Raw genomic sequence first — 25,129 nt, forward strand, 5'->3', positions numbered from 1 at the left:
AGATAAGGACATGGGCAGTAGTAAGGAGAATGGACAGTAATTAGGGACATGGACTGTAATAAGGACACGGGCAGTAGTAATGAGAAAGGACATTAATTAGGTGCATGGACTGCAGATAAGGACACGGGCAGTTGTTAGGGACAAGGACTGTCGATAAGGACACGGGCAGTAGAAAGTAGAATGGACATTAATTAGGGGCATGGACTGTAGATAAGGACACGGACAATAGTAAGGAGAACGGACAGTAATTAGGGACATGGACTGCTGATAAGGACATGGACAGTATTTAGGGACATGGACTCTAGATAAGGACATGGACAATAGTTAGGAGAATGGGCAGTAATTAGGGACATAAACTGTAGATAAGGATATGGGCTGTAGTTAAAGATATGGACTGTAGATAAGGACAAGGGCAGTAGTAAGGAGAATGGACAGTATTTAGGGACATGGACGCTAGATAAGGACATGGACAATAGTTAGGAGAATGGGCAGTAATTAGGGACATGGAATGTAATAAGGACACGGGCAGTTGTAAGGAGAATGGAAACTATTTTTGGACATGGACTGTAGATAAGGACACGGACAGTAGTAAGGAGAATGGGCAGTAATTAGGGACATGGATTGTAATAAGTACATGGACAGTAGTAACGAGAATGGACAGTAATACAGTAATTAGGGACATACACTGTAGATGAGGATATGGGCTGTAGTTAAAGATATGGACTGTAGGGGACATGGACTGTAGACAAGGACATGGACAGTAGTAAGGAGAATGGCCAGTAATTAGGGACATGGACTGCAGAGAAGGATACGGGCAGTAGTTAGTGACATGGACTGTCGATACGGACACGTGCAGTACAAAGGAGAATGGGCAGTGGTTAGGGACATGTACTGTAGTAACGACACGGGCAGTAGTAAGGAGAAAGGACAGTAATTAGGAGCATGGACTGTAGATAAGGACATGGGAAGTGTTTAGGGACACGGACAGTATTTAGGGACATGGACTGTCGATAAGGACACAGGCAGTAGAAAGGAGAATGGACAATGGACTCTAGATAAGGACATGGACAGTAGTAAGGAGAATGGACAGTAATTAGGGACATGGATTGTAATAAGTACATGGGCAGTAGAAGGAGAATGGACAGTGATTAGGGACATGGACTGTAGATAAGGACACGGGCAGTAGTAAGGAGAATGGACAGTAATTAGGTGCATGGACTGCAGATAAGGACATGGGCAGTATTTAGGGACATGGACCGTAGATAAGGACATGGACTGGAGTTAGAGACATGGACTGTAGATAAGGCCACGGCAGTAGAAAGGAGAATGGACAGTAATGGACAGTAATTAGGGACATGGATTGTAAAAAGGACATGGGCTGTAGTAAGGAGAATTGACAGTAATTAGGGACATGGACTGCAGATAAGGGTAATTAGGGACATGGACTGCAGATAAGGACATGGGCAGTATTTAGGGACATGGACCGTAGATAAGGACATGGACTGTAGTTAGAGACATGGACTGTAGATAAGGACACGGGCATTAGTTAGAAGTATGGACAGTAATTAGGGGCATGGACTGTAGACAAGGACGTGGACAGCAGTTAGGGACATGTACAGTAGTTAGGGGCATGGAACGTAGTACAATTGTAAGGGAAACGGACAGTAGTACTAGTTAGGGACATGGACTGTAGATAAGGACACGGGCAGTAGAAAGGAGAATGGACAGTAATTAGGAACATGGACTGTAGACAAGGACGTGGACAGTAGTAATGAGAACGGAAAGTAGTTAGGGACATGGCCAGTAGTTAGGGTCATGGACAGTAGTTAGGATCATGGCCAGTATGTAGGCCCATGAACAGTAGTTTGGGGAATCGACCGTAGATAGGGGCATGGACAGTAGATAGGGGCATGAACAGTAGATAGGGTTACGGGCAATAGTAATGATAATGGACAGTAGTTAGGGACATGGCCAGTATGTAGGCCCATGAACAGTAGATAGGGACACGGACTGTATATATGGACATGGGTAGTAGATAGAGGCATGAACAATTAGGTAAGGCATTTTAAGTGTACTCCCATAAATTGTAAAAGCAAAATTTACTCGGATAGACAAATAGCTAGAGGGAATTGATGATACGGTCTGTTAACCATGTTAAAAAATATGTAATATTCCACAAAATTGTAATTCAAACTAGAAATTGATAAAACTATGATAGAATTAGAACAAAATAAAAATGTACATGCTTGGAAAATTACATGCTGAATAAAAGCATGTGTTCTTTTTCATCACCATTTTAATCTTGATCAAGTCATTTTACATTTACAGGGTGCATATAGGGGCGCATAAACCGGTGACAGAAATGGCCAGTAATGTATATAGCAGGGACGATGACGAGGAAGAGCATTACGTTGACATCAAAAGTGTGGTTGATAGAGTTATATACGACACCCCCGCGTTAGTATGTGCACTTGAAATCTTGAAATAGTGCTTTGGGAGAACCCATTGTTGAGGAAGTTCTGAACGTCTTTCCTTAATTCTGTATCTCCGAAGTTCCTATTGTTGTCTTTTCATACCGAATTGGAACTCGAATTCGGTACCAAGAACAGAATTATTTTGTCCTGGTGTGTTATGAAATATAAATTTGTTAAAAATTATTTTACGAAAATTCTTAAACGGGTTTTCTAACTTATCTCAATCAGTCTTGTTTGCCCGGATGGAAGCGCGCAGAAGGTCTTAATGTTAGAGGAAACAAAACTACCCGCAGAAAGCTCACGTGGTTGGTTTGGGTCTTGTTGTGTTGAAATCATGGTATATTTCATTCTTTGGTGTAGAATCTGTAGTATATTTTGTCTTTGTATGTAAATGCTATTGCTGTTTTTTGTTTATTTTTATTTTTTAATTGACATTTTAGTCCCGTTCGTCCTAAGATGTTAGCAGTGGCTGCTATTGACTTTGGAACGACATTCTCGGGAGTCGCATACTCATTTGTTGGAGATTACGAGCGTCAGCCACTTCAGATTGACGCAAGAGTATGGCATAGCACGAAGGGAACAGGAGTGATGTCACACAAGACCCCGACCTGTCTCCTCCTCTCTTCCAATAAATCATTTGAGGCTTTCGGCTATGACGCAGAAGACCAGTATGCGGAACTGGCCGAGGAAAACGCCCATTATGGCTATCGGTACTTCAAGAACTTTAAGATGCTACTTCATACAGACGAAGTAAGGGGTGTCGTAGAAACAACTTTATAATCACATTCAGCTAGAACGATAATAACATGAAATTGCATGCATTTTCCTGTATTTTATAATTTCTGATGGTTCAAGCCGCTTTACTCAGATTTGAACTTTGCAACATATCAAACATATTTATTTTTCTATCTTTATAAAATGTGAATCTGTACCTGGACTATCAACCTTCCGATTTCAAGAATTTCAAGATGTAGGTACACGTTGTCAGTCAGCCTCCAGAATTCATATCCCGGTATTAGAATTATCTAGCTATGCCTACTTATAGCAATAAACTCCCCTTATATAAAGTTCCCTTTCCTTTCCACCGTATTAACGTTATGGTTTATTTGTTTTATCTATGTTGCTAAAATGTAACAGATGTCATCAAAATCCTATTTTTTGCTGATGATATTTTAATGTCTGTCGTGCTTAAAGACATGTACATTCTCTTACATCGTTGTTGACACGATGCTTTCCTGAACACCACATGACGGGTGCCATTTGTCGTACGATTACCTTTCGGAAGCGCCTAGTTTTGCTTCTTCTTTTTTTGTGGCGATGAAATATATGTTCCTTTTCTTATTGTGTCTACTCTTTTTGATTAAATAATATCAACTTTGCGTTAAAGTATTTTTCATTCATATCGATTTTGTGTAAGAGGTTTTTTGTTTTACGTTCGCATCAACTTTGCGTACGGTTTTTTACTTTTAATTGTATTGATGATGTGTCTTTGATGATGAATATATAAGTATGTAAATTGTTCAATTCCGATTCTAGAAATATGAAGTTGTATGTGATGTGCAGGCCATTTTCATATTAATTAGTATAAATCGAATAATTCTAATTTTCACATCACGAATCTTGAATATTAAATAGTGATGAATATTTTTACAATCCTAGGGGTTAAAGAGGGATGCTGAGATCAAAGACGAGCAAGGTCATGCCCTGCCTGCAATGCTGGTGTTCTCGGAATGCATTAAGTATCTCCGGGATGAAACGATGAAGACATTGAAAACCAAAGGGGATCTTATCCGAGCGAATGAGGTCAGATGGGTGATTACCATGNTGCATTAAGTATCTCCGGGATGAAACAATGAAGACATTGAAAACCAAAGGGGATCTTATCCGAGCGAATGAGGTCAGATGGGTGATTACCATGCCTGCCATCTGGGGAGATTCTGCTAAACAGTTCATGAGGGAGGCCGCCGAACAGGTAATTAGGGTTGAATACCCCGGAATATTGAGTAATATTTACCATCGTATGACATTGCCACTAAATAGACTATGAATGACATGGACCGATTTCTGACCTCATCATTATTATGACGTCATTATTATTACGATGGATACCACTGACCCTCCCTGGGCGATGGCTGTTCTATTCACTGAATAATCATAAACGATACTATTATTTGAACGAAATGTCCAATAATAGTAAGTGTAGTTGAATTTTCTATGGGTGAACAGGTTCCCAAAATTGGTAAATATAATAATTGAACTGCTCTAAGTTGGCATTCATAGGCAATATGAATTCCAACTTAATATAGACATATCCGACATGAAGTGATAGTGCGCTTCATTGAATTTGTTTGTGTCCAGTTGACATTCATATAGAAAGGTTGCAGGTTCGAGTCGCGTCACGGCTGTAAATTAGTTCGTTGGTGGGCAGCGCTAGAATTTTTGAATGCTAGCTGTGAGTGCCGAAATGGCAGCATCGGCTGTATGCTCCCCAGGAGGTTGAGAAAGATATTAGTTGATTGCAAAGGCCCCATAACCATGGATGATAATTTGGGAACAGCTTTGAGGCGACCTACGAACTAGGTTGTGATAAGGCGGTATATAACAAACTCGAATTTTTATTATTATTAATAATATTAATTAATGAGTTCTTTGGTTTCTACAACATTTGTAAAAATGTCTTGGCTGACTTTATACTTTAGACATGTTTCAGAGTTTTAAGTAAATCTGCCCTTGTTTTAAACTAGCATTTGGCCGACAACTCATTTACTGAATTTGATGGAGGAAAACTAGTTTAGTGCAAGTACAATTAAGTAGTTCATCATACTTTTGGTATGACTGTTAGGATTGACTACTGTAAGAATAATAAGGTTTCCCGACAAACCACCATTCATGGGGACATGGATTCGTGGATTACCAGTACCAACTCAAATGGAATATTTCTTTATATCAAACTGGTAATTACTATTAAAAACCGAATGAAAATGAGTGAGTTCACAGTATATGATGTTTTTGGTTCTGTTTAGATTTCCTTGACTTTTTTGGGTTATATTTTGTCGTTTTGTGTTCTTACCATGGTGTTATCTACTTGTATGTAGTAATCTCATTGATGTGTCATTTCCACAGTCTCCGTACTAATTATATACTTTAGGCAGGCATTGAGAGATTCCAGCTGGTAATTGCATTGGAACCGGAAGCTGCATCAATATTCACGAAGGAGCAACTGTCCCAGCGGAAGTTCAATGAAGATGGCACTGCTTTCCTGGCACCATATGATCCGGGCACTAAATATATGGTAGTGGATCTAGGAGGTATTTTAACATATCATATTTGTTTTTATTTTCAGTTTTGAGAGTTCATTTTCTTAAAAATATTTTGTGATATTTGAAATGTGTTTTATTTCGATGGTACTGATGGGCTTATTCTTGTTTCCCCCACTTTAAAAAAAAACTTGGGGAGAAGAATGTTGCTAGAAGGATTATATTCTGTTTCTTGGTAGTATTGGCAGTGCCTAACTAATAGATAACCCAATTTGCACATTTATACAAAAAACATATACAATCAATTATTATCATGTTAAAGTATTAATTTTAATCGTTTCGTTACTCAGTATCTACATCTGCTTTTAAGCAATAGTCTATCATCGTAAAAAATAATTATCCAGGGCCTTTGGAGTTCCTTATCCATCAAAATAATTCAATATTTTCAGCTCGTTACGCATTTCTTATAACTTTGAAAAATATGGTGATATCGCGTTAAATGCTTGACTGCATATTACAGAAACATACTTGCTTTTTATGTAAAAGTACCACTTCGTTTTATTTTGTTTCATTTTTGTTTATGTCATAATTTTGCTAAAGCAATATGTTTGCAGCTTCTTCCGCCACTCGTATTAAAGCTCGCGGTAATTTGAAAAATCCAAAATAAGATTTTTAAGGAAATCATTCTTAACCGATGATTTAGTTAAGTTTTAACAGCAAAATCGTCATTTATACGCACTTGTTGTCTTTCTTTTATCATTGTTTGTTACATAATGATTGCCTATTTGATTAATTATGGAGTCGTTTAATTCTTACAGGTGGTACTGTCGACATAACGATAAGACAGGTTCTAGAAGACAGGACTCTTAGAGAGGTCCATCAGGCCACCGGTGGCGCCTGGGGAGGGATGGGTGTCAACGCCAATTTCCTTGCGTTTATCTCAGAGCTTGTCGGTGACAATGTCCTTTCGGAACTACGTTTGAATCACAAGGCCGATTACCTGGAGCTAGAACGGTCCATCGAAATGAAGAAACGTCATTTAGAAGGCGATAGACAAGGTAGGATAATGATTCCCCTGCCTGCAGCTCTGATGGAAGTGTATGCAGATTTAAACAACGGTGCTAAACTAACAAATAAATTAACATTCGAGTCCAAACATCCGGGGAAGGTGGACATACAAAGAGGTCATTTACGTATAAATAAGGAACTTGTAGCCGGGTTTTTCAAACCAGCCGTTGACAACATTGTAAAGCATCTGAGGGAGGATCTTTTGACACTGCCGGAGGCGTCAGATTTAGTAGATATCATTTTAGTCGGTGGATTTGCGGATTCAAAGATCATTAAAGAGACAATAACTGAAGTATTTTCCACCAAATGTGTTGTTGTCCCAGAAGAAGCAGGACTTGCCGTTCTTAAAGGCGCCGTGCTTTATGGCCAGAATCCCAATGTGGTTAAAGAACGCATTTCTAAATTCACGTACGGTACTAGATCTTTCAGGCACTTTTTAGAAGGTTTTGATTCTCCAGAAAAGGAAACCTACATTGATGGGCAAAAGTACTGTGGTGATTGCTTCGGTAAGATAGCCGAAGTCGGGATGTCTTACACGCTCGGAGATGGTCAGGATATTGAGCTCAGTCCTGTCCGTGGAGAGCTTACCAGAATGTGTGTAGATATCTACAAATCAACGGCAAAAGAACCTGTCTACGTGACCGATGAAGGTTGTTCCTATCTCGGTCGCATTAACGTGGACATGTCGAACACGTCCCGGGGTAAAGAGAGGAGTGCAAAGGTCAGGATTACGTTCGGAGACACTGAACTCATCTGTGAAGGAATTGACGAAGGTACCGGGAAGCGTAGCAGGGAAGTGCTTGACACACTTAGCAGCACGACCTAAACTGAAAGGAGACGACTGCAGTCCCCTTCCTGTACTGTGAACACGCAGGATAACTACATTATTCTATCAACGCTAAAAACATTAAGATGGCAGAAAGAGGGATTTGAGTTAGTTTCAAATAAGATTTTTGAAACCAAGAAACTGTTCACCAGTGTATGAGTAATCAGGAAAACGCATTAATAATAAATTAAAATATAAGAGCATAATTATTGTTCTATTTCCATACAGACCAAACACATAATACACACCATAAAAACCATTAACAACATACAAACCACTACATGCCATACAAACTATACACCCCATACAAAACCTACGCTTCCACAATATGCACATCATATAAACCATAAGTAGTAATCAAACATACAATGTCATGTACACCAAAAGTTGATTTGATTGATTTGTTTCAGTTATTTATGAGAACGGGCATTAACGTGACTCGATGTTAGACGAGTCTCTGCTACATGTATCAGCGCGGGCCATTCTCATTTATCTAGTGGCATGAATGACTTTCATAACCGGTACTGGGGTCAGTATCTTATCAGTATCTACATTATATATACCTCAGTGTTACGTTATACATACCTAATCCACCAAAAACTGGGCTTAGACAAAGAAACATTTCCTGACCATACCTGTTTAACGTGTCTTTTCTGAACCAATGTTCACATTGCAATCGTGTTTGTAGTCCGCTTAAATTTGCAACTGTCAATAATAATAAGCAAGCATCGAAATTCTGTTGGTAACCTGTTTACTGCTCTGGTATACATGACCTTTGCTCTTCATATCTGGCGGTAGCGATCGAAGGAGTTTCGACCTTGGACATTTTTTGGGCCTTTCTTGAGCTGCCCCCTTGACTTGTCCGCGAGGTGTGGGGGGACTTGGCCCAACCCCGTTCTCTCAGCGTCTCTCCGAGGACTGGGGAGGAGCCGGAAAGGGAGCTTAATTGATTGATTGATTGGTTTTACGTCCGCTTCACTAACGAGTAGTTCTGTTATCAAGCAGACGATGGACTGGGAGCCCAGACTCGGGGCTTTTATATTTATAAGTGTCAATACACGCACTCATTTGACTAAATGCCACATCCGAATTCGTCAGTTTAAGGACGCTATGTCGTAATTGTCGTAAATGTCGATTAGAAGTTTGCTTTTTAATTGCCGTATATTGCTATAACTGACTTACATCAGAAAATCAAAATTGCTTTCGGTTATTTTGTTGTTATTGTAAATAAATATGTCTGCTACGCTACAATTAGTTAAGCAGAAAATGTAAAATAAAATATTTTGCATTGAGTATTTGTTTGTTCTGGTTTATTTGGTGTATGTTCAGAAAAAAACCCTTATATATTTACAGCACATCCAAAGGTTACAATGCTAAAATAACTAGGTCACATGGGGAAAAGTAAACTTATACTGGTGTTTGGTTTTATAACACGTCGACAATATCTAAAGCAATAATGATTAACTTAGGATGGTTTCTGATCTCTGCGATTTGACATCATTGTGAAGTTCAATGCAAATTCAAATGGTCATTTTGATTTGATGGCAGTCGGGAATAACGAAAATGTAGAATTTTTCTGCTTTTGAGAAAGCATTAGTGTGACTATTTATTAAAGAAACTGAATTCTTCACAAACAGCTTTTGACACGAAAATACTGCCTGTTAATGGTAATAAACATGTCATGAAAGTATCACTTTTCTTTCAATAAACGAATTTGAAAGTCGTGTTATTCCCCATTCTAGAAACATAATACTACCGTTGTAGTACATTGTATGTGAAACTGACATGTCAGGTCTGTTATTAAGATTCTGTATTTTGATATACCTGTCGACTTTTGATATACTTGTCGACTTTTGATATACCTGTCGATTGATATACCTGTCGACTTTGAAGTAGTCTTGTTTATGTTTTGTCAGCTTATATGTTATAGAAGATGTTTACAGAATTAAATCGTCTTCTTTATGAAATAAACTTTTCTTAGACAACCTGATTTTTGTACTTATTTTGTCCCTAAGTAATTATAGGGCGAGTTTGTAGGACATTTTGAATAAACATATGTAGCAATGACATTGATATAAGATCGAAAATTGCCGTAATTTGTGGGTTTTTTTTACCCAACGGAAACCTTGGATTTCGAAAATGAGTAAGTCTGTTCTGAAAATTAAGTGAATATTTTTGATAAAAATTAAGGACTTGTTGGAGTGTGCAAGTAGAAACTACTCTAGCTCACTGCAAATTAAGAAGGTGGTGATTGGACATTCAACTTCATTTGATATTTCCAAATTCTCTATTTTCTTATATTTCCTCATGTCAACTTACTTAATTCCTTCTCTCCAAGTGAAAAAAGGGCTATGGACAAATCCTCTCCACAACATCCTATCTTCTGCCTTCTTTGCCGCGTCTGACCATGATGAGGGGCCTAGGTGTTTCATTTCTTTCTCTACTGTCCTTCTCCAGTTTTCTTCTTTTTGTCTTCCTCGTTTCCTTTTCCCTTCTGGTATCCAACCCAGTGATACACGTGCATGGCAGTTGGGCGCCATTCTCGACATATTTCCACATGTAAAACGGTTCATATCAGTTTTGTGGTTTTACAAAATAAAAACAAAAGAAGACACAAAAAGGTAGAAATCCAAACTAGTCTAAACTACTGTTGAAACAGAAAAGGAGGCGCGTCAAACCCTTTCGTTGTATGGATTTCTAATTTTAAAGAGGAGAACCGGTTCATTTCACAATAATAATTAATAAAGTGTGTCAATTATATAAACAATGCCACTACTCGAAACAGATAATCATTGGATGCAATTGATATTTGCGTCATTCCTTCAAAGAAACACCCAATTGCATTACCCTCAACATGTAAAGTCTGACCATCTGTTATGAGTGTGTACATGGAGGTTTAATACAAGCTATATCCAAGTATATCAGACAAAACAGCTAGGAAATACAGAAGTTACAAGTTTCTATGTGTACATCCTACTCCTCCTAGGCCTAATGAAACTTTACACATGTTATACCTCAAACGAACTTGTGTCTCCCAGAATGCCAGTATGTTCCTTCAATATTTACCTGAGTTATGACCCTTGACTTCTATAGATGGTACATCTCGGAAATGGTAGGTATTTTGTATACACATATACATTGGAATATTGTAGGCATTAACGTAAGCTACCCTTCTGACAAACTTCTGAGGTCATCGGGTCAAAAGTCACGAATTAATTATGCTACTGAAATGGCCTAATTTCTCTGAAACGGTAGGTATTTTGTATACACATATACATTGAAAGATGGAAGGCATTGATACAATCTAATTACTCTAGATCTGCTGACAACTTCCGGGGTCGTGGACTCAGAGGCCCCTTAGTCACAAATATCTCGGAAACGGTAGGTTATTGTGACAAACTTCCAAGGTCATGAGTTCAAAGGTCAAAGATCACAGATGCATTATGTTACTGAAATGGCTAACTAACTATAGCAGAAACGGTAGGTATTTTGTATACACATACCTTGGAGTATATGTAGCGTTATTGGGTCAAAGGTCACAGGGGGAGGGGGGGGGGAGGGGGTATTAGTTAGCCCATATGCGACAGTTCAAGTTTCATATAGAACTTTAAGTATGAAAGGAGTAAAATCGATACACGCATTGCTAGTATTGAGAAAGGGTGCCTTACTATGACACATATCACATCCTCTGTGAGATACCTCTAGATCAAATGGATAAAAAGATTATATGAGACTAAAGTGTTCGTAGGAAAGTACTTTTCAAAGAATTATAACCAATCAGTTTAGACATGTTGTATGAACAGTATAACACACACAAAACAGTTTTGGATGAAGGTATATCATGTTATGCCCTATCGGATAAAGAATTTGAATCTATCGGAATTACAAAAGGAACCCATAACATTAGAAGAATATCTTCGTAAGAGTATCATTAGTTTAGTATTTTCTGTGAGTGTGATACATACTTGAAATGCCCATTTGTGTAATATATAATTAATATTGTGTACAAAATCTCGTATTGAAAACCTCATCAAATGTCATTTTGAACGAACAGTAAAAAAAGTCCACGCCGATTTTTAACAACAAACTAAAAGAGTTATTTGCATGGAAATTACCGACAAGTACATAATTTTTCCGGAACAGCTGCTATAAAATGACACTTTTTACACACTAAATTACCACATTTCAAATTTTATAATTTTATAACCCATCACCCATGATCGTGAAAGGAAACTGTTTGATATAGTTTAATAGAAATCACAAATGCCTAGACATATGCTAATTATATTCTGTTTGTCGAACGACGAATAATATATATATATATACATTCTTGTTGTTTAAAACCATTAACCAGTTTTATATATGCAATCGAACTCGGACGAGATGAGGATTTTGTTATTCTGTTTTCCCGCTTTAAACCATGATGGGTTATCTTATTATACACAGAGAAAATAAACCCATAAACACATCAGAACACTAAGCATTTGCTTGTCTTGGCATGCATTCTTAAAATGAAATCGATATTTTGTTCAATTTGGACTGCAGGTCAACTTGGAAGATTTCAATCTTTTGTGTGTGAAAGCAACATTTGTAACATAGACACATTAAATACAGGTATAGGTAAGACATATATAATGTTGAGTTGACTGATTGTATTTCTTTATTACTTAGAGTCTTTCAACTCACTGGTTTAAAGAAGGTATAGATAATGTAATATGTTTACTTTCCGTCCTGCCGTTTCATAATAAAATATGTATGAATGAGATATTGGAGTAAAATACTTGAAAGCGTATTGTGGGTTGTCAAATGAGATTTAATTATATCTCTCTCTCTCTCTCTCTCTATATATATATAGGGAAGTCGAAGAAACTCTTGCCTTGTCTTTTTCTTTTATATATATATCTATTCCAGTTGTACATCTGATATACAAGAACGTTGCGGGGACACAGATAGGCACATAAGTGTTATATACAGTAACATACATTGTAATGATCAGATGACTAGTCAGGTACGTCTACGGTGGCTATCTGTTGTAAACAGTAATACCCATGTAATGTGACGTCAACAGTAAACAAGCTGACAGGTATATCTGTACAGGTAAAACCGGGCTACCTGATTGACTGCAACAAGACTGTCAGGTACGTATATACGTAAATTTGTCTCTCTAGGAAAACTTGGCAAGTTTGTGGGGAACTTTTATGTACAGATATTGGTTAGATAAAACATAGCATCTATTTATGCATGTGACGTCATATATAGTTGTGTGTTCATTGTATGCAAATCCGAGTGTGCAATGCTACTGTAATCGTTTAACTTTACAGTTGGTTTATAATTGCTTGACTATTATGTTGTAGTGTACATTTAATTCTTTAGACGATAACACATTTAACGGTATATTTTAAACGATTACGCCTTAGTCTACCACGAATTTTTGGAGATATACTAAACAACTTCCTGGTAACAGGGAGGCGATAGCAACGTGCAGATATTTTTTACTCGACAAGTTATCAATACACACATATATATAATACCACTTACCCTTGTTTGTTTGTGTGATTTTACGTACTCTTTCAATTAGTTCGGTTAGACAGAGGACGACTGAGACAACTAAAATCTTAAATGAGTCTCTATTTACTGTATATATTAGCTGTGCAAAACGAAAGTAGGTTTGAGTTTAGCGAGGCTCTGCCCAACTTAAATGAAAACGTCGGGGCGCCAGAGTTTCATATTCTCATACGAAGATGAAACGAAATTACGATTCATAGTTTTTAGCATGGCTGTTGTATCCAGAGCGAAGTTCCAATGTCGTGCGATGTCTTTCCGACTTCACAATGTAATAACAAATTACACATATATGCACTTGTTACATAACACGGTTGTCAAGTAACCAGTAGTTTTTTTCTGGGTTAGATAGAGATTTCCCATCTTAGGAATCAATATAAGCCACAGGCGTTTGAGTTTAGTTATTAAAATAATAATAATAATACTTAACCAGAACCTGATCGGCCTCCATACCTGGACTAGTCTTTTTATTGCCTTTGGCGATAACACATATTCAAAATAATGCTGAACATGGTCGAAATGTCTGTCATATCAGGTGTTTTGTACTTTTACATATAGCTGTGTTAATCAATGTTTATTATGTATATCTATGTATATAATAGCCATATGGTGCAGTCTTTGGCTTTCTGCACCGACAAAGTAATTAGTACAGAAGCTTCATTATATTGTATTTAATTTCTAGTGGCTATGCTAGACTGCCATCTTTTTATTTGTATCTTTTTCAAAGTAAACAAGTGTAATGATAAACCTAAATGTGCGTTGTCTTTAAATAATAACTCAATGGCGACAGGGAGGTGGACCTCGACCTTCAGATGTTTCATCGCAGTTAAGTTCTTTTCAGATCAGTTTTGACTTCGAATTTTGATATTGTGTGTTGATCCTGTCTTTCTTTTGAAGATTTCATCGTGTAATTTGTTGTAACAAGTCCTACCAGGCCACCTTAATCATGTATGCATATATATATAATTAAGTACTTCTTGTCGTACGCACCGCACCTTATATAGAAAAGCTACCAGTCTATCAGAAGATCATACCAGTAAACCAATATTCATAAATAATGACGATTTGTGTATCATCATCATCATCATCATTGTCGTCGTCGTCGTTGTCGTTGTCGTTGTTGTCGTCGACGACGTCATCATCACAAATGTATCAATTCATAAAAGCTCCAGCACATATAAGTTTAATTGGAAATCGAACAATATTCCGGGTAAGAAACTAGAACTCGGTCGATACCCTAAGGTAGTAACGTAAATATTCACAATATATGCGCAAGATCACCGGTAAGCATTGTACATGATTAAGTGTAAAAGACCAACTAAATATCTCCAAAGTACTATGTATATGTATTTATCAAATGTACACCACTCAGTGTATCCTACTTTCAGATATATTACACTAGAACAACAACACATGTATATAAATACTTAGTTTTCCACTATGTGTTACCCCTTGTCAGCCATTTTTATAATTTACAGCTTGAGTGTTACACAATGCATCAAACTTATGAAGAAAAGGAGACCATTTGTGATTTTGGTCCCCCACTTTACCCACTCATATCTCGGAATGGTCTCCAATGCAAGCTGACCTTAATTTCATGTCATATCATGACGGCATAACCCTAAGATATTGGCACCCATCCTTTTAATGGACGTCTTTTCATCGGGGTCAGATGTTATCACTTGAAATCGATTCTGATTGTTTAACTTGTCAGTGTGTGTTGGGGTTTTGGTTATAAATATTTTTATCTTCCTCGGACATGATTTATTACCTATTCTGCGCAAGTACGTGAATCACTGAATATATCGTTCCAGGGAAACTTCTTCAAAGATAATACGATAAGAAGATGACATGCATAACTTTTCAAAGGAGTTTTTTCTATATCATAAACACCTACTTGCTACAAAGTGTAAAGCCGAATAATCAATAGACGCATTTAAATTCATATGTAGTATCTATAATTTATAAATGAATAATATACCTACATAGGTTGTTGATCAGAGACGTTCGAGTTAACCCTAATAATAGAGACAACCCTAACAAAAGAGATAACCCTAACAACAGAGACAACCCTAACAAAAGAGATAACCCTAACGACAGACATAACCCTAACTACAGAGACAACCTAACAAAAGAGATAACCATAACAACAGAGATAACCCGAATAAAGAAGAAAACATTAAAAAAATAACCTAACAAGTGTGATAACCCTAACAGAAGAGATAAAATGAACAAATCAGACAACTTTCACAACAGTGATAATGATAATATAAGAATTAACAATGTAACAACGATGTAATTCTAAAAACGAAGATAACAAAAAGAGAACACTCATAAAAAAAATAACCCTAACAAAAATGATAACCCCAAAAAGAGATTACCTTTTCCAAAAGTGAAAATCTCAAAAAAAAGAGATAATAATAACAAAGGAAGTAACCAGATGAGAAGGATGACCCTAACAAAGGTGATAACCCTAATGAAGGAGATACTACTAACAAAGGAGATAAAATCTAACGAAGGGATAACCCTAACAAAGGAGATAATCCTAACAAAGGAGATAATCCTAACAAAGGAGATAACCCCAACATAGGAGATAACCCTAACAAACGAGATAACCCTAACAAAAGAGATAACCCTAACAAACGAGATAACCCTAACAAATAAGATAACCCTAACAAAGGATAACAAAGGAGATTACCCTAACAAATCAGATAGCCATAACGAAGGAGATAACCCTAACAAAGGAGATAACCCTAACAAAGGAGATAACCCTAACAAATCAGATAAGCATAACGAAGGAGATAACCCTAACAAAAGAGATAACCCTAAAAAAGGAGATAACCCTAACAAAGGAGATAGCCCTAACAATCGACTTTTAAATGTATGACACACAAACACGTATTTTCATTAAAGTTCCTGTCTGATAAATTTGTTGCTGTGTTATGACCACTATTCCAGATAATTAAGAGAATATGTTTTCTGTGGTTTAGTATATTGAGCGCAGGTATCTTTTGCGCAACATGGTTACATTTTTTTTTATATCTTCTTTGTCCAGTTTTTCGTCGGGGGACGTTCTCAATTAGACGCATGACGTCACTCTTTTGTTATATCTAACAAAGACGGCAACTGACATAAATATATTCTCGGTTAATTGGTACGCTATTTAAACATTAACAATATATACTTATTGTTGCATTCATGACGTCAGTATCGATTTTTTACTAATATAACAAGTAAAGAAGTGAACAAAAGAGAGTCATGTAAAATGAATAAAGGATTGTATAACTAGGTCAAATCGTCAATATTATCATGGCATAAACGCAGCAGATGAATGATATGAGTCGTAAGATATTATTTGTTTCGGTACTTTATTTGAACATTCTCTTTTATTCACAGCTATGAAAAAGAGCAAAGGTATTTTTATTCGTTTGTTTGGCTAGTGTAAACTTATCTTATTGTCAATATTTTAAAACAAAGAGTTCGGGTAAACAATACATGTGTATCACACCATATCAAAGCTGTTTGCAGATGGCACTATATTAGACGGTGTTAATATGCAGTACTAAGGAGAATGGACAGTAACTAGGGACATTGACTATAGATAAGGTCATTGGCCGTAGTTTGGGACATAAACAGTAGTTAGGGACATGGACTGTAGTTAGGGACATGGACTGTAGATAACGACATGGACAGTAGTTTGGGGAATGGACAGTAATTAGGTACATGGACTGTAGATAAGGACACGTGCAGTAGTTAGGGATATGGACAGTAGTTAGGGACATGGACTGTAGACAAGGACGTGGACAGTAGTAAGGAGAATGGACAGTAGATAGGGACATGGACTGCAGATAAGGACACAGACAGTAGTTATGAGAATGGACAGTAATTAGGGACATAAACTGTAGATAATGACACGGACAGTAGTAAGGTGAACGGACAGTAATTAGGGACATGGACTGTAGATAAGGACACGGACATTAGTAAGGAGAATGAACAGTATTTAGGGATATGGACTGTAGATAAGGACACGGGCAGTAGTAAGGAGAATGGACAAATGGAAAAATATCTAGTATTTCACGATGTTGTAACTGAAAATTGATAAAACTAGGGTAGAATTAGAACAAAATAAAAATATACAGTGAGATCCTTAGAAAAATACATGCTGAATAAAAGAATGTGTTCTTTTTCATCACCATTGCAATATTGATCAAGTCCGTTTACATTTACAGGGTGTATAAAGGGGCGCATAAACCGGTGACAAAAATGGCCAGTAATGTATATAGTAGGGACGATGACGAGGAAGATCACTGCGTCAATATAAAAAGTGTGGTTGAAAGAGTGATATACGACACCCCTGCGTAAGTATTTACACTTATATTTTAAATCTGCACTAGTTTTTGAAACACAAATACAGAAATGAATTCGCTTTATATTTAGCACTGATATAACATGGTATACTGCTTACATTACATTTAATCCCAGTTCAGTCTCTCCGAATACCGATTCAACTGTGAAAGCGCAACGAACAATGGGATAATATTGAGGATTTCGGTGAAAAGGAAAAGTGATTATTAATTGTTTTGACGGGCGCAGACTATGATTGTTTATATGTTATGAGTATGATTTGGTTGCGTATATAGCTGACTAAAAATATTGCATATATTGCACAATAATTCTGGCCTCCGGCTGTCGACATGGATTTTATCATATTGTGGTATATTTAACCATAAATGTATTTAGACAATCAATTATTACTTTAATTTGTTCAAAATTGTCAAAAGGAATAAGACTACATATTTGTTGTTGTGTACTACTTTATCACTCATGCATGTTGTTATATGTATATCGTATTATATTCTATCATACCTCTAGTGAAAATCGTGTAATCTGATTGGTCAAGACAAATTCTTCATTCCGCACATTCACATTCACATTCACTTTAAAATTGAGTCAATGGAAAGGTGCTTCCCAACGCCCTAGTAACGAATGACAATGTGTGTGACAGTGCAAAATAGTGACCGCACAAAGCAGATGCGAGTACGGTTCGTTTCAGCCGCCATGTTGACTTTCGGTATAATAAAATAAATACAACAATAATGTGGCAGTGCCTAGGGTCACCCCGAAGGTATTCCTGTCACATGAGGCGAAGCCAAGGGCGACAGTGATATCCGAAGGGTGAACCTAGACACTGTCACACTATAATGAATGTAGCATGTTTTATCTTACATCTTTATAGCAGAGTCAATACAAATCTTGAAATCTTGAAATCTTGAAATAATGCTGAAACTTTGGTACAACACTTCGTTGAGGAAGTTCAGAACGTCTTTCCTTAATTCTGTGTCTCCGAAGATCCTATTGTTGTCTTTTCATACCGATTTGGAGTTCAAATTTGATATCAGGAACAGAATATTGTCCTGGTGTGTTTTGCAATATAAATTTATAAAAAAATATTTTACAATATTTATGAAACGAGTTTTCTAACTTATATCAATCAGTCTTATTTGCCCGGATGGTAGCGCGACAGAAGATCTTCTATCTTGGAAGAAGGTCTTAACATTGGAGGAAACCGGAGTACCCGGAGAAAGCCTACGTTGTCGGGGCAGGTGACCCAAAACCATTTTGGTCTTGGTGTGTTAACGTCATGGTATATTTTATTCTTATGCGTAGAGAATATGTAGTTTATTTGTCTTTGTGTGTAAATGCTATTGCTGTATTTTGACATTTTATTTTACCTGACATTTTAGTCCCGTACGTCCTAAGATGTTAGCAGTGGCTGCTATTGACTTTGGAACGACATTCTCGGGAGTCGCATACTCATTTGTTGGGGATTACGAGCGTCAGCCACTTCAGATTGACGCAAAAGTATGGCAAAGTACGAAGGGAACAGGAGTGATGTCACACAAGACCCCGACCTGCCTCCTCCTCACTTCCAATAAATCATTTGAGGCTTTCGGCTATGACGCAGAAGACCAGTATGCGGAACTAGCCGAGGAAAACGCCCATTATGGATATCGGTACTTCAAGAACTTCAAGATGCTACTTCATACAGACGAAGTAAGGGGTGTCATATTTATTTTTCTATCTTTATGAAATGTGAATCTATACCTGGACTATCAACCTTCCAATATCAAGAATTTCAAGATGTAGGTTCACGTTGTCAGTCAGCGTCCATAATTCATATCCCGGTTTTAGAATTATCTAGCTATGACAACTTATAGCAATAAAGTCTATAAAGTTCCCTTTCCTTTCCACCGTATTAACGTTATGGTTTATTTGTTTTATCTATGTTGCTAAAATGTAACAGATGTCATCAAAATCCTATTTTTTGCTGATGATATTTTAATGTCTGTCGTGCTTAAAGACTTGTACATTCTCTTACATCGTTGTTGACACGATGCTTTCCTGAACACCACATGACGGGTGCCACTTGTCGTACGATTACCTTTCGGAAGCGCCTAGTTTTGTTTCTCTTTTTTTGTGTGTGGCGATTAAACATATGTTCCTTTTCTTTTTGTGTCTACTCTTTTCGATAAAATAATATCAACTTTGCGTAAGTTTTTTTTTTCTTTCATATGAATTGATGATGTGTCTTTGATGAATATATAAGTACAGTTGTGGGACCGCACAACGCACCAAAAATAGCGTGCACACACCGTGCATACATCGTTCACACACAGTCCGCACATTCCCCACACATGGTGCGCACAAATGTGCGATTTAGCAATCGTTCGCCCCGTGTGCGATTTGGTATCATTTGTAGATAGAAAATTACGGAATGACAAAAATTAGGTATGTACACTGTGTATATATCTGCAATTTCTCATCACAATAATCAAGATTATACAATTTCACAATGCGTGTTACACAGTATTACAGCGACCGTTAGGGTGTCAAGAATGGGTTTGGCTCCAAGGCAATAGAACAGGTAAATAACAATTTTATGAGTGTCCGGAGTTTTACCTGACCAGTGCCTGACACACAGAGCTGATATGCGATACCGTTTGACCGTAATGAATATTATTTGTTATTTGCATTCGTTTGCCTATAGCTCCCCTTCACCTAGATTTTCACACACCCCGGCCTTACCCCAGGCGGGGAGAAAACTACGGTCCAGGTACATGTACAAAGTGGTTATGTTTACCTGTATACGGGATTGTGTTGTAATTTTACATGTGTCGATTAAGTTTGTTTAAAAACACAGAAAACACTATTTCTAAATATAAGAATGTATAGACAGAAAGATAAGTTTATAGATGTTGCTAGAATATAGAAACAAACGTAAACATCAAGTTTATATGTTTTAACACGAAACCGTATAAATTGTTAAGGCATTCCTCAATTTACACCAACCACGATTGTTATCGCACAACGTCCGTCCATCGTGCGCACAGATGTGCGCAAGCAATGATCGTCCAGCTTTTTATCGTTCGCCCATCGTGCACACACCGTTCACACACCGTGCACACATCGTGCGCACACCGCACATCGTGTAACGTTGTGCGATCCAACAACTGTATGTAAATAGTTCAATTCCGATTCTAGAAATATGACGTTGTAGGTGTTGTGCAGGCCATTTTCATATTAGTTCGAATCGAATAATTCTGATTTTCACATCACGAATCTTGAGTATAAACATTTTAATAGTGATGAATATTTGTACAATCCTATATAGGGGTTAAAGAGGGATGCTGAGATTAAAGACGAGCAAGGCCATGCCCTGCCTGCTATGCTGGTGTTCACGGAGTGCATTAAGTATCTCCGGGATGAAACAATGAAGACATTGAAAACCAAAGGGGATCTTATCCGAGCGAATGAGGTCAGATGGGTGATTACCATGCCTGCCATCTGGGGAGATTCTGCTAAACAGTTCATGAGGGAGGCTGCCGAACAGGTAATTAGAGTTGAATACCCCGGAATATTGAGTAATATTTACCATCGTATGACATTGCCACTAAATAGACTATGAATGACATGGACCGATTTCTGACGTCATTAATATCATGACGTCATTATTATTACGATGGATACCACTGACACTCCCTGGGCGATGGTTGTTCTATTCACTGAATAATCATAAACGATAATATTATTTGAACGAAATGTCCAATAATAGTAAGCGTAGTTGAATTTTCTATGGGTGAACAGGTTCCCAAAATTGGTAAACATAATAATTGAACTGCTCTTAGTTGGCATTCATAGGCAATATGAATTCCAACTGAACATACACATATCCAACATGAAGTGATAATGCGCTTCATTGAATTTGTTTTTGTCCAGTTGACATTTATATCGAAAGGTTGCAGGTTCGAGTCGCGTCACGGCTGTAAATGAGTTCGTGGTTGGGCAGTGCTAGAATTTTTGAATGCTAGCTGTGAGTGCCGAAATGGCAGCATCGGCTGTATGCTCCCTAGGCAGCTGAGAAAGATATTGGCTGATTGCAAAGGCCCCATAACCACGGATGATAATTTATGAACCGCTTCGAGACGACCTAAGAACTAGGATGTGATAAAGCGGCATATACGAACCTCGAATTGTTATTATTATTAATTATATAGAGTCCTTTGGTTTCTACAACATTTGTAAAAATGTCTTGGCTGCCTTTATGCTATAGACATGTTTCAGTGATTTGAGCAAATCTGTCCTTGTTTTAAACTAGCAAATTCAAATACTGTTATATCAATTATTTGGCCGACAACTCATTTATTGAATTTGATGGAGGAAAACTAGTTTAGTACAAGTACAATTAAGTAGTTCAACATACTTCTGGTATGACAGTTAGGATTGACTACTGTGAAATAATGTTTTCGTGTAGCCAAATTTCATGGTTTCGCGACAAACCACCATTCATGGGTACATGAATTCGTGGATTACGAGTACCAACTCAAATGGAATATCTCTTTATATCAAACTGGTTATTACTTCGTGGACCTTTGATTTCGTGGATGTAAAGTACCCATGAAATCAACGAAATTAAAAAAAAAACGGAAATTAGTGAGTTCACAGTATATGATGTTTTTGGTTCTCTTGTTTAGGTTTCCTTGATTTTTTTGGTTATATTTTGTCGTCGTTTTGTGTCCTTACTATGGTGTTATCTACTTGTATGTAGTAATCTCATTGAGGTGTCATTTCCACAGTCTCCGTACTAATTATATACTTCAGGCAGGCATTGAGAGATTCCAGTTGGTAATTGCATTGGAACCGGAAGCTGCGTCAATCTTCACGAAGGAGCAACTGTCCCAGCGGAAGTTCAATGAAGATGGCACTGCTTTCCTGGCACCATATGATCCGGGAACTAAATATATGGTAGTGGATCTAGGAGGTATTTTAACATATCATATTTGTTTCTATTTTCAGTTTTGCGAGTTCATTTTCTTAAAAATATTTTGTGATATTTGAAATGTGTTTTATTTCGATGGTACTGAATTAGGGCTTATTCTCGTTTCCCCCACTTTAAAAAAACTTGGGGAGAAGAATGTAGCTAGAAGGATTATAGTCTGTTTCTTGGAAGTATTGGCAGTGTCTAGCTAACAGATAACCCAATTTTCACATTTATACAAAAAAACATAAAAAATCAAATATTATCATTTTATAGTATTAATTTTAATCGGGTCGTTGCTCAGTATCTACATCTGCTTTTAAGCAATAGTCTATCATCGTAAAAAATAATTATCCAGGGCCTTTGGAGTTCCTTATCCATCAAAATAATTCAATATTTTCAGCTCGTTACGCATTTCTTATAACTTTGAAAAATATGGTGATATCGCGTTAAATGCTTGACTGCATATCACAGAAACATACTTGCTTTTTATGTAAAAGTACCACTTCGTTTTATTTTGTTTCATTTTTGTTTATGTCATAATTTTGCTAAAGCAATATGTTTGCAGCTTCTTCCGCCACTCGTATTAAAGCTCGCGGTAATTTGAAAAATCCAAAATAAGATTTTTAAGGAAATCATTCTTAACCGATGATTTAGTTAAGTTTTAACAGCAAAATCGTCATTTATACGCACTTGTTGTCTTTCTTTTATCATTGTTTGTTACATAATGATTGCCTATTTGATTAATTATGGAGTCGTTTAATTCTTACAGGTGGTACTGTCGACATAACGATAAGACAGGTTCTAGAAGACAGGACTCTTAGAGAGGTCCATCAGGCCACCGGTGGCGCCTGGGGAGGGATGGGTGTCAACGCCAATTTCCTTGCGTTTATCTCAGAGCTTGTCGGTGACAATGTCCTTTCGGAACTACGTTTGAATCACAAGGCCGATTACCTGGAGCTAGAACGGTCCATCGAAATGAAGAAACGTCATTTAGAAGGCGATAGACAAGGTAGGATAATGATTCCCCTGCCTGCAGCTCTGATGGAAGTGTATGCAGATTTAAACAACGGTGCTAAACTAACAAATAAATTAACATTCGAGTCCAAACATCCGGGGAAGGTGGACATACAAAGAGGTCATTTACGTATAGATAAGGAACTTGTAGCCGGGTTTTTCAAACCAGCCGTTGACAACATTGTAAAGCATCTGAGGGAGGATCTTTTGACACTGCCGGAGGCGTCAGATTTAGTAGATATCATTTTAGTCGGTGGATTTGCGGATTCAAAGATCATTAAAGAGACAATTACTAAAGTATTTTCCACCAAATGTGTTGTTGTCCCAAAAGAAGCAGGACTTGCCGTTCTGAAAGGCGCCGTGCTTTATGGCCAGAATCCCAATGTGGTTAAAGAACGCATTTCTAAATTCACCTACGGTACTAGATCTTACAGGCACTTTCTGGAAGGTTATGATTCTCCAGAAAAGGAAACCTACATTGATGGGCAAAAATACTGTGGTGACTGCTTCGGTAAGATAGCCGAAGTCGGGATGTCCTACATGCTCGGAGAAGGTCAGGATATTGAGCTCAGTCCTGTCCGTGGAGAGCTTACCAGAATGTGTGTAGATATCTACAAATCAACGGCAAAAGAACCTGTCTACGTGACCGATAAAGGATGTTCCTATCTCGGACGAATTAATGTGGACATGCCGAACACGTCCCTTGGCAAGAAGAGGAGTGCAAAGGTCAGGATCACGTTCGGAGACACTGAACTCATCTGTGAAGGGATTGACGAAGGTACCGGGAAGCGTAGCAGGGAAGTGCTGGATACACTTAGCAGCACGACCTCAACTGAAAGGAGACTGCAGTCCCCTTCCTGTACTATGAACAAGCAGTAGAACTACATTATTCTATCAATGCTAAACTACATTAAGATGGCAGAAAGAGGGAATTAAGTTAGTTTCAAATCAGATTTTTGAAACCCAGAAACTGTTCACCAGTGTATGAGTAATCAGGAAAACGCATAAATAATAAATTAAAAAATCAGAACAAAATTATTTTTCTATTTCCATACAGACCAAACACATAATACACGCCATACAAACCATTAACAACATACAAACTATACACGCCATAATTGCACATCATATAAACCAAACGTAGCAATCAAACATACAATATATGTCATGTACACCATACATATCACAGACTAATGCAAAATTTATCGTTTATTGTAACGTTTTGACAACAGAAAGTTGATAACGTGATGTTACAGAAAGGAAAACAAAGGGTAACTTGAATTCGCTAGGAGGAAGAGTGATAGGTCTAGACGAGACACACCGATAACACATTCGTCTATTAAGCAATAATCGTTTCACTTAAACTGATTTCTTCTGAACCACGTATGAGAATTCAACTAAACGTGTGACTGAATCGAAGACTGGAAAGTGGACCATTGGTAAATCTACACCAACTTTCTACACCAACGACAGGACGTTGTAACATTTATTTATAGTATATCTTATATACATTCATATATGTTTTGAGAGGTCAAATGTAAACAACGAACGCCAAAAGTTTGATTGATTTGTTTCAGTAATTTATGAGAACGGGCATTAACGTGACTCA

The 25,129-nt window shown here is 37.4% G+C and overlaps 2 protein-coding genes across 5 annotated transcripts in view; both read left to right on the forward strand.

The window, feature by feature from the left end:
- Positions 1-9,602, forward strand: part of LOC110450461 (heat shock 70 kDa protein 12A-like) — a 23,587-nt gene extending 13,985 nt beyond the window's left edge. The window contains exons 3-8 of one of the 4 annotated variants that reach the window (XM_021498004.1): positions 2,329-2,457; positions 2,915-3,224; positions 4,134-4,282; positions 4,377-4,446; positions 5,623-5,782; positions 6,550-9,602. In XM_021498004.1, coding sequence (XP_021353679.1) covers positions 2,329-2,457; positions 2,915-3,224; positions 4,134-4,282; positions 4,377-4,446; positions 5,623-5,782; positions 6,550-7,625 — 1,894 coding nt within the window. In that variant the 3' untranslated portion in view covers positions 7,626-9,602. Of the gene's footprint in view, positions 1-2,328; positions 2,462-2,914; positions 3,225-4,133; positions 4,283-4,334; positions 4,447-5,622; positions 5,783-6,549 lie in introns of those variants that run through there. The other 3 variants (XM_021498003.1, XM_021498002.1, XM_021498005.1) reach the window with 3 other exon arrangements.
- Positions 9,603-12,683: 3,081 nt separating this feature from the next.
- Positions 12,684-25,092, forward strand: LOC110450462 (heat shock 70 kDa protein 12A-like). Its single transcript, XM_021498007.1, has 6 exons — positions 12,684-12,763; positions 17,417-17,545; positions 18,932-19,241; positions 20,860-21,078; positions 22,347-22,506; positions 23,276-25,092. Exons 2-6 carry the CDS (start codon positions 17,451-17,453, stop codon positions 24,397-24,399), a joined length of 1,908 nt encoding a protein of 635 aa, XP_021353682.1. The 5' UTR covers positions 12,684-12,763; positions 17,417-17,450; the 3' UTR covers positions 24,400-25,092.
- Positions 25,093-25,129: the final 37 nt, after the last annotated feature.

This window comes from Mizuhopecten yessoensis, unplaced genomic scaffold (assembly GCF_002113885.1).
Source record: "Mizuhopecten yessoensis strain PY_sf001 unplaced genomic scaffold, ASM211388v2 scaffold5229, whole genome shotgun sequence".
NCBI lineage: Eukaryota > Metazoa > Mollusca > Bivalvia > Pectinida > Pectinidae > Mizuhopecten > Mizuhopecten yessoensis.